Source organism: Bombina bombina, unplaced genomic scaffold (genome assembly GCF_027579735.1).
Source record: "Bombina bombina isolate aBomBom1 unplaced genomic scaffold, aBomBom1.pri scaffold_421, whole genome shotgun sequence".
In the NCBI taxonomy this organism is placed as follows: domain Eukaryota; kingdom Metazoa; phylum Chordata; class Amphibia; order Anura; family Bombinatoridae; genus Bombina; species Bombina bombina.
The window spans coordinates 190,895-206,111 of NW_026510719.1; the positions used below are offsets into that span (position 1 = coordinate 190,895).

General features: G+C 39.0%; 1 protein-coding gene across 1 annotated transcript in view; it reads left to right on the top strand.

Annotated features, from left to right (window-relative positions):
* The window catches only part of LOC128643340 (uncharacterized), a 111,521-nt gene extending 97,310 nt beyond the window's left edge, over positions 1–14,211 (top strand). The window contains exons 4-7 of the mRNA XM_053696271.1: positions 6,488–6,646; positions 6,739–6,854; positions 12,701–12,806; positions 13,712–14,211. Coding sequence (XP_053552246.1) covers positions 6,488–6,646; positions 6,739–6,854; positions 12,701–12,806; positions 13,712–14,023 — 693 coding nt within the window. The 3' untranslated portion in view covers positions 14,024–14,211. The remainder of the gene's footprint in view (positions 1–6,487; positions 6,647–6,738; positions 6,855–12,700; positions 12,807–13,711) is intronic.
* The last annotated feature ends 1,006 nt before the right edge of the window (positions 14,212–15,217 follow it).

Here is a 15,217-nt window from a genome sequence, read left to right on the forward strand (position 1 = left end):
TATAGGTAGGCTGACAATAATTAAACTTGAATAAATGACACGTTTAATCAATCCATGTATAACTATTGTTATTCCACAACAATCCAAACATATCTTAAAACATCAATGGCATATGTATTTCTCATGTGTATCTTTTAAATGTTAAAGATATACACCATAGCTATAGTTCAAGGGACAGTCAAGTCCGAAAAGATGATTCATGATTTGGTGACATTCCTAGATAGCAATCTAGACACATACTAGTTCCTAAAATATAAATACGTTTCTTAGTGATATGCCAAGATGTCACTGAGTCCTTGTATTGGCTGCGGTTTTTCAGCGATGTCGGATGCGCCATGTTGCTTAAGACGTCACCTGCCAGGCTGTCCAATGATTCCTTGTATTGACTGACGTTCTTACGTGATCAAGAATGTGCCTTTTATTGGATTGCGTTTTGACGCGATCAAGGATGCGCCTTTTTTTTGGGGCGTTCTTACGTGATCAATAATGTGCCTTTCATTGGATGGCGTTCTTACGTGATCAAGGAAGCGCCATGTTAAGACGTCACATGCAAAGGTAAAAAAACATCTGATTGGATTACGTAGTCCCGCAATATTTGTGCACGTTAAAAACGTTTGTGACTGCAGCCAATTTTAAAAACCTTGCGAATATGTATTATTTGCATCATGTTACATTGTTGACCCGTAGCTGATAAAGACCAACACATTCTCTTTTGCTGGATGTCTGGTTGAATAAACGAACGAAAGCAAAATGTTTTCATGCATATGATATTTCGAGGCAAGTGCAAATCTGTATAGTCCATGTTTAATATGTTTGTCAACAATGTTCCTTTTTCTGAAAAATTACTGTTGTGTTTAATGTTGAACATATCTAATTAATAAATATGCGCTATTGTGTTTGAATAAAGTAATCAATATGCATTTATATTTATCATATGCTAAATGTATGATGCCGACTTCTTCTAAATGTAATTTCGTTGTATATTTTATTAAAGGTTCATTAGACACTCACATTATAAATCAAAAGCTTTGATTTTGTCTCTAGTTAGATAGTCCATTGTTTAACCAATACGTTTATTTTTTCTTCTGTTCTACGAAAATGTAAGTAATTTTCTGACTCCTCGCAAAGCCTCTGAGTTTCATGTGAGTACCATCTCCAGCTTTCTCCTGTTTGTGTAAAGGGTCTTTTCATATGTTAATGATGGGGTATTGTCTTGTTTTACGTTTGTAATGGGGGTTCATCTATATTTTCAATATAGCTAACCCTATTTTATTTGAAAGTGTTTGAAGCTTTGTAATATTGATATCAGTATATGTTAATCTTGTTGTTTGTAGTAGTGTCTATTACATACAGTTCTGTTAAAAATATAGTATACTGTCCCTTGAATGCAAATGTTGTTTTTTGTATCGTGTATGAGTTCCACATTGTTTAATCTTCAAATATATTATTGTTAGCATATTTTCACCCCCCCCCCATTCCTAAAAGGACTTTAAACCATATTCATTGTTCAAACAAATGTCTTTACAATAAAATATTAACACAATAATGTCTCTTTAAGAAAATAGACTTTATTTAACACGTCAATATAAATGTGATTTCAATATTTATTTTTTCACAAAGTACATGTAGATATACCAACAAGCTTCAAATATGTGTTAGCATATGTAATTTTGTTAAAGGGACAGTTTCGAAAACAAATAATGTTTTTCATTATTATAAAAGTCAATTATGTAATATCAATGATATCAAATGTTTCTCAACAATTGATCATTTGTTTGGGTTTATTTAAATTTGCTAGCTAAACCTATGAGGTTCGTGTGCTCATTTCTTCGAGCTTGAAGAGTGCTTGTAATCATTATACAATTTGACCACTAGAGGGCATTTGGATAGCATTTGTATATGTAAAACCTTGTGCTCATACAGCATATTATTGACCATGTATTGATCATTGATATCTAAAATGTTGTTATGTCTGAACAACAAATAAGTGGTCATTTTTCATAGTCATAGATACAAGGGTAAGCACATAAGTCACACGTATTTCTCCATGTTTTGTTGTTTACAACTTGATAATGCGTAATACAGTGTTTTCTTTGTAATCAATAATTTTCAGACTGTCCCTTTAAGCTGTGTTATTGGCATTCAAACAGTAATATGCCATCATGGATAATTGTAATGTTAATTTTGTTTGCGATTCGGGAAACAGTTTGGACATCACATCACAGAAACCAATCAATATCATGAACAAGGATAGGTATGTGATGATATGGTTTTCACACACTTATAACCCACACTCTGCAAACAATCTGCCTCCATGGACCCGGTCCCATAGAAGTCGATTATATACAGAGTGTGGTCCACAAGTGTATGAAAACCACATCATCACATACCTATCCATTACACATAAAATTAAAAAAACCAGTAAAGATGAAAACAAATACTTACTTCCTCTTCCTTCCCCTCTTCCCACGGGGCTGAGGCTCTGGGAGAGGCAACTGCCGACTCCGAAGAGTTCTCCTTGGAGCTGTTGTGGGAAGAGTGGAAGGAAGAGTACTGGGACGACCAAGGTGAGGAGGAGAAGATGGCTGAGGAGGAGAAGATGGCTGAGGAGGAGAAGATGGCTGAGGAGGAGTAGATGGGCCGGCAGGAGTAGATGGCCCGGCAGGAGTAGATGGCCCGGCAGGAGTAGATGGCCCGGCAGGAGGAGATGCGCCGGCAGGAGGAGATGGGCCGGCAGGAGGAGATGGCCCAGCAGCAAGAGGCCCAGCAGCAAGAGGCGGACCAGGAGGTAGACCAGCATGCGCCTCCCGGAAAAAATTGAACATTTCTTGGTGAAGCTGAAATATTCTGTTTTGTCCTTCTTCGATTCGATTGAGTATGGTGATGATTTTGGTTTTGTCCTTGAATAATTTGATTTTGGCCATCAAGTATTCTATTGCGTCCTTCGATATTTTCTATCCGGGAGGTACGCATCTGGTCTATGTAGTCCAGTAGAACCCGCACCTCCGCTATTTCCTCTTGTTGTGCCTCTTCATCATCTCCCGTGCGCTCTTCGTCACGGGGGGCCTCTTCCCTCCGAAGTGGAAATTCCTCCCCACCACTCTCATCCCGGGGAGATGCATGAGGCTGTGTTTCCAGTGCTGCCTCCTCCCGAGACTCTGTATATTTAAAAAAAAAAAAAAAGAAAAATGTATATATTAGCATATTAGAAAATCAAGCTTTAAATGACTTAGCTTACGATACAATTACAAATGCAGAATCATTAATCCACTTAGAAATCTAACAAACAATCAATACGATTTCAGCTTTTTCATAAACCGTGTTTGTGATATCTGGTCAATGTGAATGTTTTAGCGTTTGTTTTCAGTCTGTTTAAATGCACACCTAACCTATAGCCTAGATACTGATGTAACCGCAAAGTAATTGAATGCGTGTAAACAACGTTATAGCATTAATCGGATCCTTAACACATGAAACACAATGTTTTATCTTTCATGATTTAGAAGCATACATTTTTTATCAACTTTCGAATGTACTTTTCTTATCTAATTAGCTTAATTCTCTGGATATTCTTTGCTGAAAAGCATATCTAAATATGCTTAGAAGATGCTGATTGTTAGCTGAATATAGCTGCCTCCTGTGATTGTTTCACCGTGTGCATGGCTATTTCTTCCTTAAAATATATCTCAAGAAGGATTCAAATTAGGTAATTTAAGTACATTTGAATGTTTTGTCAAATTGTATTCGCTACCTCAATCATGAAAGTAAATGTTTGCGTATAGTGTCCATTGAAATACATTCGTATGTGAAATTATTGTTCAATGAGCTTACCGTCAGATGAGAGTGGCAGGTTCCCGGTATCAATTCCTCCGATACCGACTACTTCCACCTCGGAGATGCTGGGCCGCAACATTTCCTCCCATCGGCAGTACTCGATTTCAAGGGCAGGTCCGCCACCGGTTCCTGCGGCATGTCGTGCCTCCAGACCTAACTTTTTTTTTAGTTCCAGTTTACAGTCCCGGTAGCGATGTTTGATCGAATCCATATCTCGGTTCCGGCCACCCACTGCATTGACTGCATTCCTGATCTCATTCCAGAGCCTCCTCCTGTCAGTCGGGGTTGTCTTTTGGTGCTGCAGCCTCCTATGCCTGGCCATATAGGCCTCTACGAGGGCCTCCTTCTCCTCCATCGAAAACCTCGCCTCCCTAGTCGCCTTGGCCTTCCCCTGTGATGATGCCCTCTGTTTCCCGGACTGTGAAGCCCTACTCTGACCGCCACTGGGCCCAGCCACTTGGTCATCTTGAACCAAGTGGCTGGGTCCACCCACCGCTTCCACCCCCGCTTCCTGCCCCCCTTCCTGCTCCCCTTCCTGCCCTGTTCCTCTCCCCCTCCCTCTCCTCCCCCCTCTACCTGTCCCCTGCCTGGCCTCCATCTGTTCCCTAAACTAAACCCCAAATAATCAAACAAAAAGTGAGTGTGATGAAATGAAAGGGGGTCAAAATAAAGAAGTAAAAAGACAAAAAAGGTGCTTAAAGTGTGAGAGGGATGTAAAAAAACAAAGAGGTTAAGGAGTATTTAAATAAACCAAAAGAAGAAGAAGACTAAAAGGAGGATATGTCAACTAAATGTAACTAGGGGATGGGTATGGGGTATGGGATAAGAGTAAATGGGATGAAAGGGAATGGGACTACAAGGAATGGGGTATGGAGTGTAGTATGAGGGGGTAGGGGGTATGGAGTGTATGTAGTGTTATTGATAAGTGTATGTATGTATTGAATGTGTTTGCGTGTAAATGTGTTAAGTGTACAGAAAAATCACTCGCTCGCTAACTCACACTACTACTAATTCTCACTAACAAACACTCCCACTAACTCTCACTAACTACCAGTAACTTACGCTCCCACTAACAACTCTCACTAATAACTCCCACTAACTCACTCACGCTCCCACTAACAGACTCTCTCCCACTCCCACTAACTCCCACTAACTCACTCACGCTCCGACTAACAGACTCTCTCCCACTCCCACTAACTCCCACTAACTCACTCACGATAACACTAACAACTGACTCTCTCACGCTAACACTAACTCACTCTCAAAAATTCTCAAACTCTAATATTAAACCTCCAATCTCCAAAGACCCAACAGCAACACAGTCAAAGAAGCCCTGCTTGTGTGGTGCTTATATACCCTGTGTAAATGTTTAATGATGTCCCAATTTCCGTTGTAAATAGTGTTCAGGTGTGCTTTATTAGCAATTAATATTATTGCAATGTGTATTAAGTGTGTGAATTTGCGCATGCTCATTTTGAGTTGGTATTTGTGGAATGTGTAGAATGCGATGATGTCATAGTGGTCGTTTTCTCTAACATTGTCCAATAGTATTCTTTTTAAATGTGAATTTGCGATGGTGTGTTCTTAGTGAAGTGTTGTATATGTATGTTTGTCATAATATATAGTGATATTGAATGCGATTTTTTTTGTAGTGTATGTATATCTTTTTTAATCCTTGTTGTTATTTTGCGATTTTACGCATCTTAAAGTATATGCGTATTCCCCGTATTAAATTTTATTACAAATCCCCCCGCTTGTGAATGTGTAATGCTTGTGTGCTTTGTTGATTGATTGTTGTTGTGACATTTGGGGCGTGTTATTGTTGTGCATGATGTGGTATGCGTCATATGACCGAGCTGTGCGTATTCTCGCGAGATCGAGTGTTAGGTGAAAAAAGCTATTTTATGCCTTTCCCATTGATCTCTATGGGAGACTGTCTAACGCGGGCAGGATTACGCGTGTGACATACACGCGTTAAGAGCATCGTTAGATGGTATTATTTGAACTCTAAATACCGGAGTTAAACAATGCCGTGCGTTATACATAAAACACGCGTGGCGTTAGCAACCCATCTACCGCCGAACTCTAAATCTAGCCGATAGTAAATAGGAAAGAACTCTGATGCATGCATTATGCTATGAATTTTAAAGTAAATATATTTTGTTCTATTCAGGTTTGATGCTTCAGTGCTTGGATGAAGCTATTATTTAGGTGTGTGTGTGTGTGGGGGGGGAGTTATCAGGAGGCGATTGTCCCAATTGATTACAGGCATGCATCTTGATGACCTGCCCTGATTTATTATTTTTTTTCAAATAAAAAAGGCAGGCACAGTTGCAAGAGGAGCTGCAAGTATATCTCTGATAAAGCGCATGTACGCATGGGCGAAACACGTCAGTCCTAGGGGAGCGCACCATTGAATTGTATGTCCCATATACAATAAACCGTTGGTTTTTACTGTAAGCATGGCCTCAATTTTCTTTCTTTCTGCATGTGTATATTTAAATATTGCAAAATATTTAAATGTCACATTTCTAATTAGTATTTTAGACTTTGCGGGTAATGGAAGTTATTCGTTTACATAAAAGCATCCTTTCCTTTCTCAATTAAATATCAAGGACAGTTGAGTGTTTCTAATAACAATATTTCTTTGCAGACTTTGCAGTATAAAAGCACAATTCAAACTGAAATAAACAATCATAACATAACAAGAAAGCAACTGGAGGAATCTCAGAGTGCGGTTAAACTGAAGGAAAAACATCTTGGAGAAATCAAACTACATTATGAAAATGTCACTCAGGAATTGCAGAATCAGGTTATGGGGCAACAATATAATATTTGTGGGGTTTAATGCTTTGTATTCTTTGAACACCTAGGTTAAAGAAGTATATTATTTTATTCTTGCAGTGTGAAGAGAAAATAACTTCAGTAACAAAACAGAGTCAATTAGAAATCATCTCCAGGGATGAAAAGATAAACAAATTAAAAAAACAAATATCTGACCTCTTCAAGGAGAAATCACGGTACAGTTTGTATGGTTTTCTTTTTTTTAGTTTTATGTAATTACTTACCTGTCAATACTATAAGAAATATATTCTAGAAGTGTAGTTACCATTTTGAATCGTTTCTGTATATTCAGACTTAAAGTGACTCCCCCTCCTGCCGCTCGTCACTTCATACGTCAGCAATGACGAATACGGCTTCATAATTTTTGACATATGGAGAGGCTTGCGACGGGTGGGGGAAGTGCTGGGGCGGCTTTCAAGATTAAAAGGTAAGTATTTTAACAAAACGAGTGAAATGTAAAGTTTGATGAATGAAAGTGCCCCTGTTTTAATAGGATTCATCAAACTTGACATTCACTTTAAGATACAGAACACATGCCTTACTTGTATTCCTGTAATACCCTTGTGGTATGCATTACTTAAAATAAATAAATATATATATATATATTTATTTTATTTTTGTCAGAGTATTTCTAATGCCTTACTGTTTAAGCTTCAGTGATAGCCAGCCTACACCCATAATTGTCAACCATTACTGGCCTTATTCCCATATTTCTGAATTTAATGTGACAGTACTAAATAATTAAAATAAAAAAAGATATAAAACCCCAAATTTTTCTTTTATTATTCACAGTGCATACAATTTTAACTAAATTTTCAATTTATTTTGGTTATCAAATTTGCTTCATTCTTCTGGCATCCTTTGTTGAAGGAGTAGCAAGACATACATGTTTTACATGTTTATAACCAAAAGCAATTCAAATATCAAATAAAGAGGGGCAATGTCAGTTAAAGACCTCAATACTAACTGTGGGTCTTAATATAAATATATTACAGAGCAAGCCCAAAATAGTCAGTTTCTTGGTATAATGTTCGGTCAGTCTCAACTCCCCTTTAAGCAGTGCACCTCTATAAAACTCTATGCCGAGGTAACATACCTCTCTATCCTGCTGCGTGACCGCTTCAGGTGAGACCCTGCTGACTTGGAAACGTTTCCAGATGCTGACCTTAGCGTTTAGCCATTATGCAGGGTACAATCACCACACTAGGACAAACACAGCCTCGTAGTCCCACGAGAATGATGATGTCAGTCGTGATGTATCAATAACAGCTAATAGGGGAGGAGGTGTGTCCGTGATCCAAAAGCCGGGTCCGTGCCCATGTGTCCTGGTAGTACCAAACGCCAATCAATGCGTAAGCCAGCTGGTGTTACATTCTTTCTGTATGTGATGCTGCTGTTCTCTTCATTTTTAAAATTGGAAATAAATGAATTTTAATGAAATGCCCGATCGCACCTTTATTTTCCTATAACCAAAAAGAAACATGGAAAGGAACTAATGAATTAAATGTATCAATATGTCTTTAAGAAGAGCTTGAGCCTATTTAAGCTGGAGGAAGCTCCTATGAGCAGTGAACAAGTGCTTGCAAGCACGAAACATGTCTGCATAGGAGCCCAGTTTTCCTTTCTCTGCACTGTCTGTCATTGCGGTTTAATGGCTGTACACTTTATATGCTTTTAACTATGTGGAATAAACTTTGAAGATTTTTATCTTATAAATGTGGTATGTGCTTGGGACTTTCTTTGTATCTATATCACTAGTTGGCGTTGGAGGCTAAGATGCTGACTGCAGCACATAGCCACGTGACGTGTGACATCATCCCCACTCTCCTGTGTCCCGCGAATCTACACAGCGGGTAAGACAGAGCGCACCGCTTCTAAACTTTGTTTACCATTACTGGGATCTAGGCTAAACATATCGGGTGAGCTAATGACAAGTATATATTTGCAGCCACCAAACAGCTGACTCCCAGTAGTGCATTGCTGCTCCTGAGCCTACCTAGGTATGCTTTTAAACAAAGTATACCAAGAGAATTGAGTTAGTAACTGAGACTGCCCTCACCAAGGTTACTAACAATCTTCTTTCTGCTAAAAACAATGGCCACTACTCTGTAGTTATCTTACTTGACCTGTCTGCTGCCTTTGACACTGTTGACCATCCCCTGCTCCCTTGGGCTCTGTGACATTGCCCTCTCCTGGATCCACTCTTATCTCTCTAATAGGTCCTTTTCTGTCTCATTTGCTGGCGACTCCTCCTCTTCATTGCTTCTGTCTGTTGGAGTACCTCAAGGCTCTGTTCTAGGCCCTCTACTCTTCTCTATTTATACTTCCTCACTCTCTCCTTCTGTCCTTTCCCACATCAGCGACTGCTTACCTGGCATTTCTTCCTGGATGGCCTCTCACCACCTAAAAATCAACATTTCCAAGACTGAGCTTCTTCTTATCCCCCCATCTAATTCTACTCCAGTTTCTAACTTTACTATCACTGTTGGCAACACCACTATCTCCCCATCACCCCAAGTCCGCTGCCTAGGAGTTACACTTGACTCCAATCTGTCCTTCATAACGCACATCCAATTGCTCTCTTCATCCTGTCGCAACCACTTATGCAATATCTCAAAAATTCGTCCTTTTCTGAGTGCTGAAACTAATAAACAGCTAATCCATTCCCTAGTAATTTCCCGGCTTGACTACTGTAATAACCTACTAACTGGCCTTCCTCTCTCCCGCCTCTCCCCCATTCAATCCATCCTAAATGCCTCTGCTAGGCTAATCCACCTCTCCCGACGCTCTGTATCTGCTGCACCCCTCTGTAAGTCCCTTCACTGGCTCCCCATTCACAGCAGAATTAAATTCAAAATTCTCACTCTGACCTACAAAGCCCTTACCAATGCAGCCCCCCTACCTGTCCTCACTCATCAACAAATATACTCCAGCCTGCCCCCTAAGATCCAACAACAATCTACTCCTTGCATTTTCTACCATCACCTCCTCCCATGCTAGACTACAGGACTTCTCTTGTGCAGCACCAACCCTCTGGAACGCACTTCCTCAAGCAGACTTTCCCCCAACATCTCTTCCTTTAAACGCTCCCTAAAGACCTTCTTGTTCAGGGAAGCCTATCACTAAATCAGTAACTAATTAATTCCACTTGCCTAATAGTTGCCCTCATCTAACTCCACACTATCATTCCCACCTTTGCAGTCCCCATCTCCTGTTTCTCACCCACCTACCCATGTAGATTGTTAGTTCCCACAGGAACAGGGCTCCCAATTCCCCTGTATTTGTTTGTTAAATTTTGTCTGGTGTCTCATATTGTACTGTACTTTTATCTTTGTTACCCATGGACAGCGTTGCGGAATGTGTTGGCACTTTATAAATAAAGAATATTAATAATAATAATAGAAGTAAACTGGAAAGGTGTTTAAAATTGTATGCTCTATCTTAATTATGAAAGTTCAACTTTGATATATTGCCCCTTGAATGCCAAAAATGCTTTCCTATGCAGAAAAATGTGTAAATACCAAAATTACTAAATAACTTAGGGACAGATTAGGAATGGAGCGCTAACAGTTGCACGCAAGCAAAAAGAACTTTATCACAGGTGTTTGCCAGCGTCATGTTTATCGCTCGTATTACAAGTTAAAAGTAAATACGATCGCAATTGAAGTTAATGCGCGTCGGGATAGCGCATCCTCAGAGCTCTTGTTAACTGTTTAGCAAAACAAAAAAGTGTCATAAAACATCAAAAATACATTACAAAGTACAGTTACACTCATAATAACACTATCTGATTAAAATTATTGTAAAAAATATTGCACAAAAAAGTTTATAGAAATATGTATTTATGAATTAATAAAACATATTCTTCTATGTGAAAAATATTGGAATGTAAAATAAAATTCATATTTTCATGTTGGGTTAGCACACTTGAGAATATGTGATTGGGTTTGCGCACGAGTAGGGTGTTTTTCCCACTTTTTTTGCTCCATTGACTTTTGGGGAATACATTAACGCACACGCTATGGGGTCGATTTATGAAGCAGCGGATGCTGCTTCCGAACCTCTCCGCTTCAATTCCGTCTGAAGCGGAAGTTAAGAAGCAGCGGTCCTAAGAACGCTGCTCCTTAACTCGTCCACCACCTGTGAGGTGGCGGATAGCTATCAGCTCGATCAAATACGATCGGGTTAATTGACACCCCCTGCTAGCAGCCGATTGGCCGCGAATCTGCAGGGGGCGGTATTGCACCAGCAGTTCACCAGAACTCCTGGTGCAATGATAAATCGCTGTCGGCATGTATCGATGTGCGGCGGACATGATACGGTACATCGTATAGTGTACGTCCGCACAATGACAAATTGACCCCTGAATCCTAAGTTCTGCTCATGTGGAAACAGTTTACTTTCAACTTGTAATACGAGCGCCACCCAAAGAGAGCAAAAAGCTTACTTCTTGCTGAGTTAGCGCGCAAGAGGGAGAGTTAAATACCGCTCCACTTGTAATCTGGCCCTTAGTGTATAGCGAAAAGTTAAAAATTAATTCACAATTGAAAAGTGAATATTAATAAGTGACAACAATGCACTCATATTCTTTTGTTTTAATAAACCGTTTTTTCCATAAGAAACTTTTGAATTCTGAAGGTTCTTGAATAAATTGAAGACTTTACCCTCTACCAAGAGTATTTTTCAAATACGATTTGTGATTTCACCTTTGATACTTCACTATATGTGTTTACTTTTCCCTGAGATACTCCGGCAACTGAACATTGTAGCAGAAGAGCTACATTTTCTGTAGAGCTGGAAAGATACAGACAGGCAGTTAAAATGTATGATGAGCATGACTTCTAAGACGTGTTTCTCTTTCCTAGATGAAGCTACAGCAGACATTTATAAAGCTTGATGTTAAAAGACTAATATTGCCATAAGAAAATATCTAAGCACTCAGGAGAGAAACGTATCCGTTTGCCACACAGTTTTAATCAACAGATATTAATTAGATGGTACCTTACCCCTGCCCAACTACACTCTATCTCTTCCTCCATATCTGGGAAGTGCTGGATAGAATGGGGGAGGAGGGGTCTCTTGGTAATATCTGGTGGGACTGTGAGATAATCAAGCCCTACTGGACCCAGGTTATTAATATTATAGAACTTACTCTAGGTTGCTCAATAGTTTGCCAATCGCTCTTGATTTTAAATAAGGGCCTGTGCAGCATTCCTTGTCTGCAAGTAGATTTAAACTATACAATGATTAAAGACAGACATCCTCAACCTTGGCCCTCCAGAGGTTTTGGAACTACATTTCCCATTATGCTCAGCAAGCTAAAATCAACTCTCAACTAAAATATGGCATTCAAATTAATTGATGGACCTTGCAATATAGACAAGACTTCTTAAATAATCTCATCAGAGTGGAAAGTTCTAGATCATCAAGCCCTTGGTGTTATTTTACTTATGCATAATTATCAATTGTTTTTTATAGCTCAGTCAAATTATACATTGTTTACTTTTTGCTGTGGCAGCTAAGGAATAGAAACCTTTAACAAGAATACGTTCTGTGAAAAGGATCAGCTCTTTACTGCTCTATATGGGCTAAGGTGGGGGGGACCTACACATTGCTTAAACAGTTAAACAATTAAGTTTGGCAATTACTTTTCTGAAGATAGAACTTTGCATTAGCTGACACTTTGGGGTATATTATGGGATTATATAGCATTAAGTTCTCTGATAATTTACCCAAAGAATACCAAAGGGCATTGTCTTGCTTAGTAATATTTTGTAGCCACAGTGTTAAATCATTTTCCCAATATTATTGCTCTTGTATGGTAAATATTTAATGGAGGGAACAGTCTGTTTTGTTTTTTTTAAACTAACATCAACCTGTAATGATATTCATCAATGGATCTGGATTCTAACTCTAAAAAAATGTATTGTATGCCCCCATAATCAAGCACTGTGGAATACAGTGGTGTCCTTACAAATAAAAGATGATAATGATAATAGTAATATGTTTGTTATTATAACAGGGAGCATCATCAACAGATAGAGGATCTCCAAAATGAACTAAAACTATTAAGAGACGAAGCTCAGTTTCATCAAAAAGTGTGCAAAAGACAGGATACAAGCAAAAAGGTATGTTTGTTTTAATGTATGTGCAGAGAGGGATGCAGCTACACCTCACTGATGAGGCTCAAAGAGTCTGAGATTAATCTTACTATGGAACTTCAAACCTCTTGAGATTGCTTGGAGGAAATTTCACTCTGAACCTGATTTCATCCACTGTAAGTTCATTCTTCCACATCTGCCCTTCATTTAGCCAAGCAAAACTACTTCTCTTATATCCGCTCCCTCCTCAAACCCTAAACAACTCTTCTCCACTTTCAACTCTCTCCTCTACTCACCCCACTTTAAACTTTTTCCTCTACCACCCCCTTCATCTGTCTTTGGTGCTCAAGACCTGGCAGACTACTATTTAAACAAAACACATACCATCCGAAGCAACATCCCGACACAAGCCTACAATCTTCCATCGCCACCCCTCTGCATCTTCTCCCCAGCCACTGAGAATGAAGTGGGTTCCATATTGTCTTCCTCATGCCTCACTACCTGCCCGCTTGACACTATCCCTTCACGACTAATACTTTCTCTGTCTTCCACCCTCACTCACATCTTCAACCTATCCCTTTCTACTGGATCATTCCCATCTTCTTTCAAACATGCAAAGGTCACCCCCATCCTCAAAAAACCCTCTAATTCTCCTGCAAACTAACGCCCCATATCGCTGCTTCCACTAGCTTCAAAAGTCCTGAAAAAAATAGTTTTTGACTGCCTGTCCTCCAACTCTTTGCTTGACCCCCTACAATCTGGATTTTTTCCCCAACACTCAACCGAAACTGCCCTCGCCAAGGTTACTAATGATCCTCTTTCTGCTAAAAATAACAGCCTCTGACACCATTGACCAGCGCCTCCTCCAAGATACTTTAAGCTCTCTGTGATACTGCCATCTCTTGGATGATTCACTCTTATCTCTCTAACAGGTCCTTTTCTGTCTCATTTGCTGGCGACGCCTCCTCTTCAATGTCTCTGTCGGAGTAACTCAAGGCTCTGTCCTGGGTCCTCAACTCTTCTCTATTTATACTTCTTTACTGGGTACACTTCTCAACAGCTATGGCTTCAAAGATCACCTCTATGCTGAGATCTGCCTCTCCACCCCTGCTCTCACTCCTTCTGTCCTGTCTCACGTCAGCGACTGCTTATCTGGCATTTCTTCCTGGATGGCCTTTCACCACCTAAAGATTAACATGTCTCACCCTCCTACCCTTTTAGATTGTAAATTCCAATTGGAATAGGGCCCTCAATTCCTCCTGTATTTGTTTGATAAGTTTTGTCCTGTCTCTTAAAAATATTGTATCATCATTGTACTTTTATCTTTTGTACCCATGGACGGCGCTGCAGAATTTATTGGTGCTTTATAAAGTATAATAATAATACAATGGGACCAAAAATATTGTTGATGTGGCAGTAACTTGCAGGCTAAGCTGGGGGGGGGTGTATATAAGACAAGCACATGGACAAAGTGGGGAAAAAAAGCAGATTGTACAGATTGACAATCATAATCACAGGAGAGCCTTAAAGCATAATGATTGAGTGAGCACATTCTGGTGAGGTTTAGGCTCAACATTCTGTGAGATTACAACTTTTAAAAATAATCAAAAGCCAGCTGCTGCAGCACTTTGCCACAATAAATGCTGCAATTTTTGAATGTATCCACAGTTGGATTGGCTGATTTATTAAAGATTGTAAAGGCAGAAAACATAGAAAGAGGTTAAGTATTTTAATATCTCTAAAACCACATTTTTTTTGCAACTTAATAACTGTTACAAATGCTATGCTTGCTTAGTATTTCAAAATGGTCTCAAAAATTACAGTAAAATAATATCTAGAAAACTAGAAATGAAAAGTGAATATACAATGATCTGCACTAAAAACATTGTAGTTCTATTTGTATTTGCTTCACACAGACAGGTTTTAGCAGTAGTAGCTTGCAGGAAAATCTTGGTTCTTTCTTAGTGCAAAAAGTAGACATACTGGGTTTTAATGTTACGTATTGGACAGCCCTTTGGAATTAATTAAAATTAAATTTTAATGCAAGAATATAATGCTCTAATTTGTTATAACTATCTTTAATCTACAAAGTGGCGTGCTCTAGCAATGCTTCTATAAAACCATTAAAGGTGTACAAATCCCTTGGCTTCAAATTGAAGTATTTATATATATATATATATATATATATTTCTCTGTTTAATCAGTAATGAAAAGCAGGTTAAAATTGTGAACAAAATAATCAACTCAAAGGACCACTAAACATAGTAGAATCGCATAATCGACAATGCAAAACTTAGTTTGAATTTCAAATGAGTAGTAGATTTCTTTCTGACAAATTTTAAATGAAAGTGAATGTAAAGTTTGCGGAATGAGTGTCAGGGTTTTTTCCCTGCTTTGTTTGCCATGTGCTGCTGGCAGCCATTTTCTGTTCAGTATGC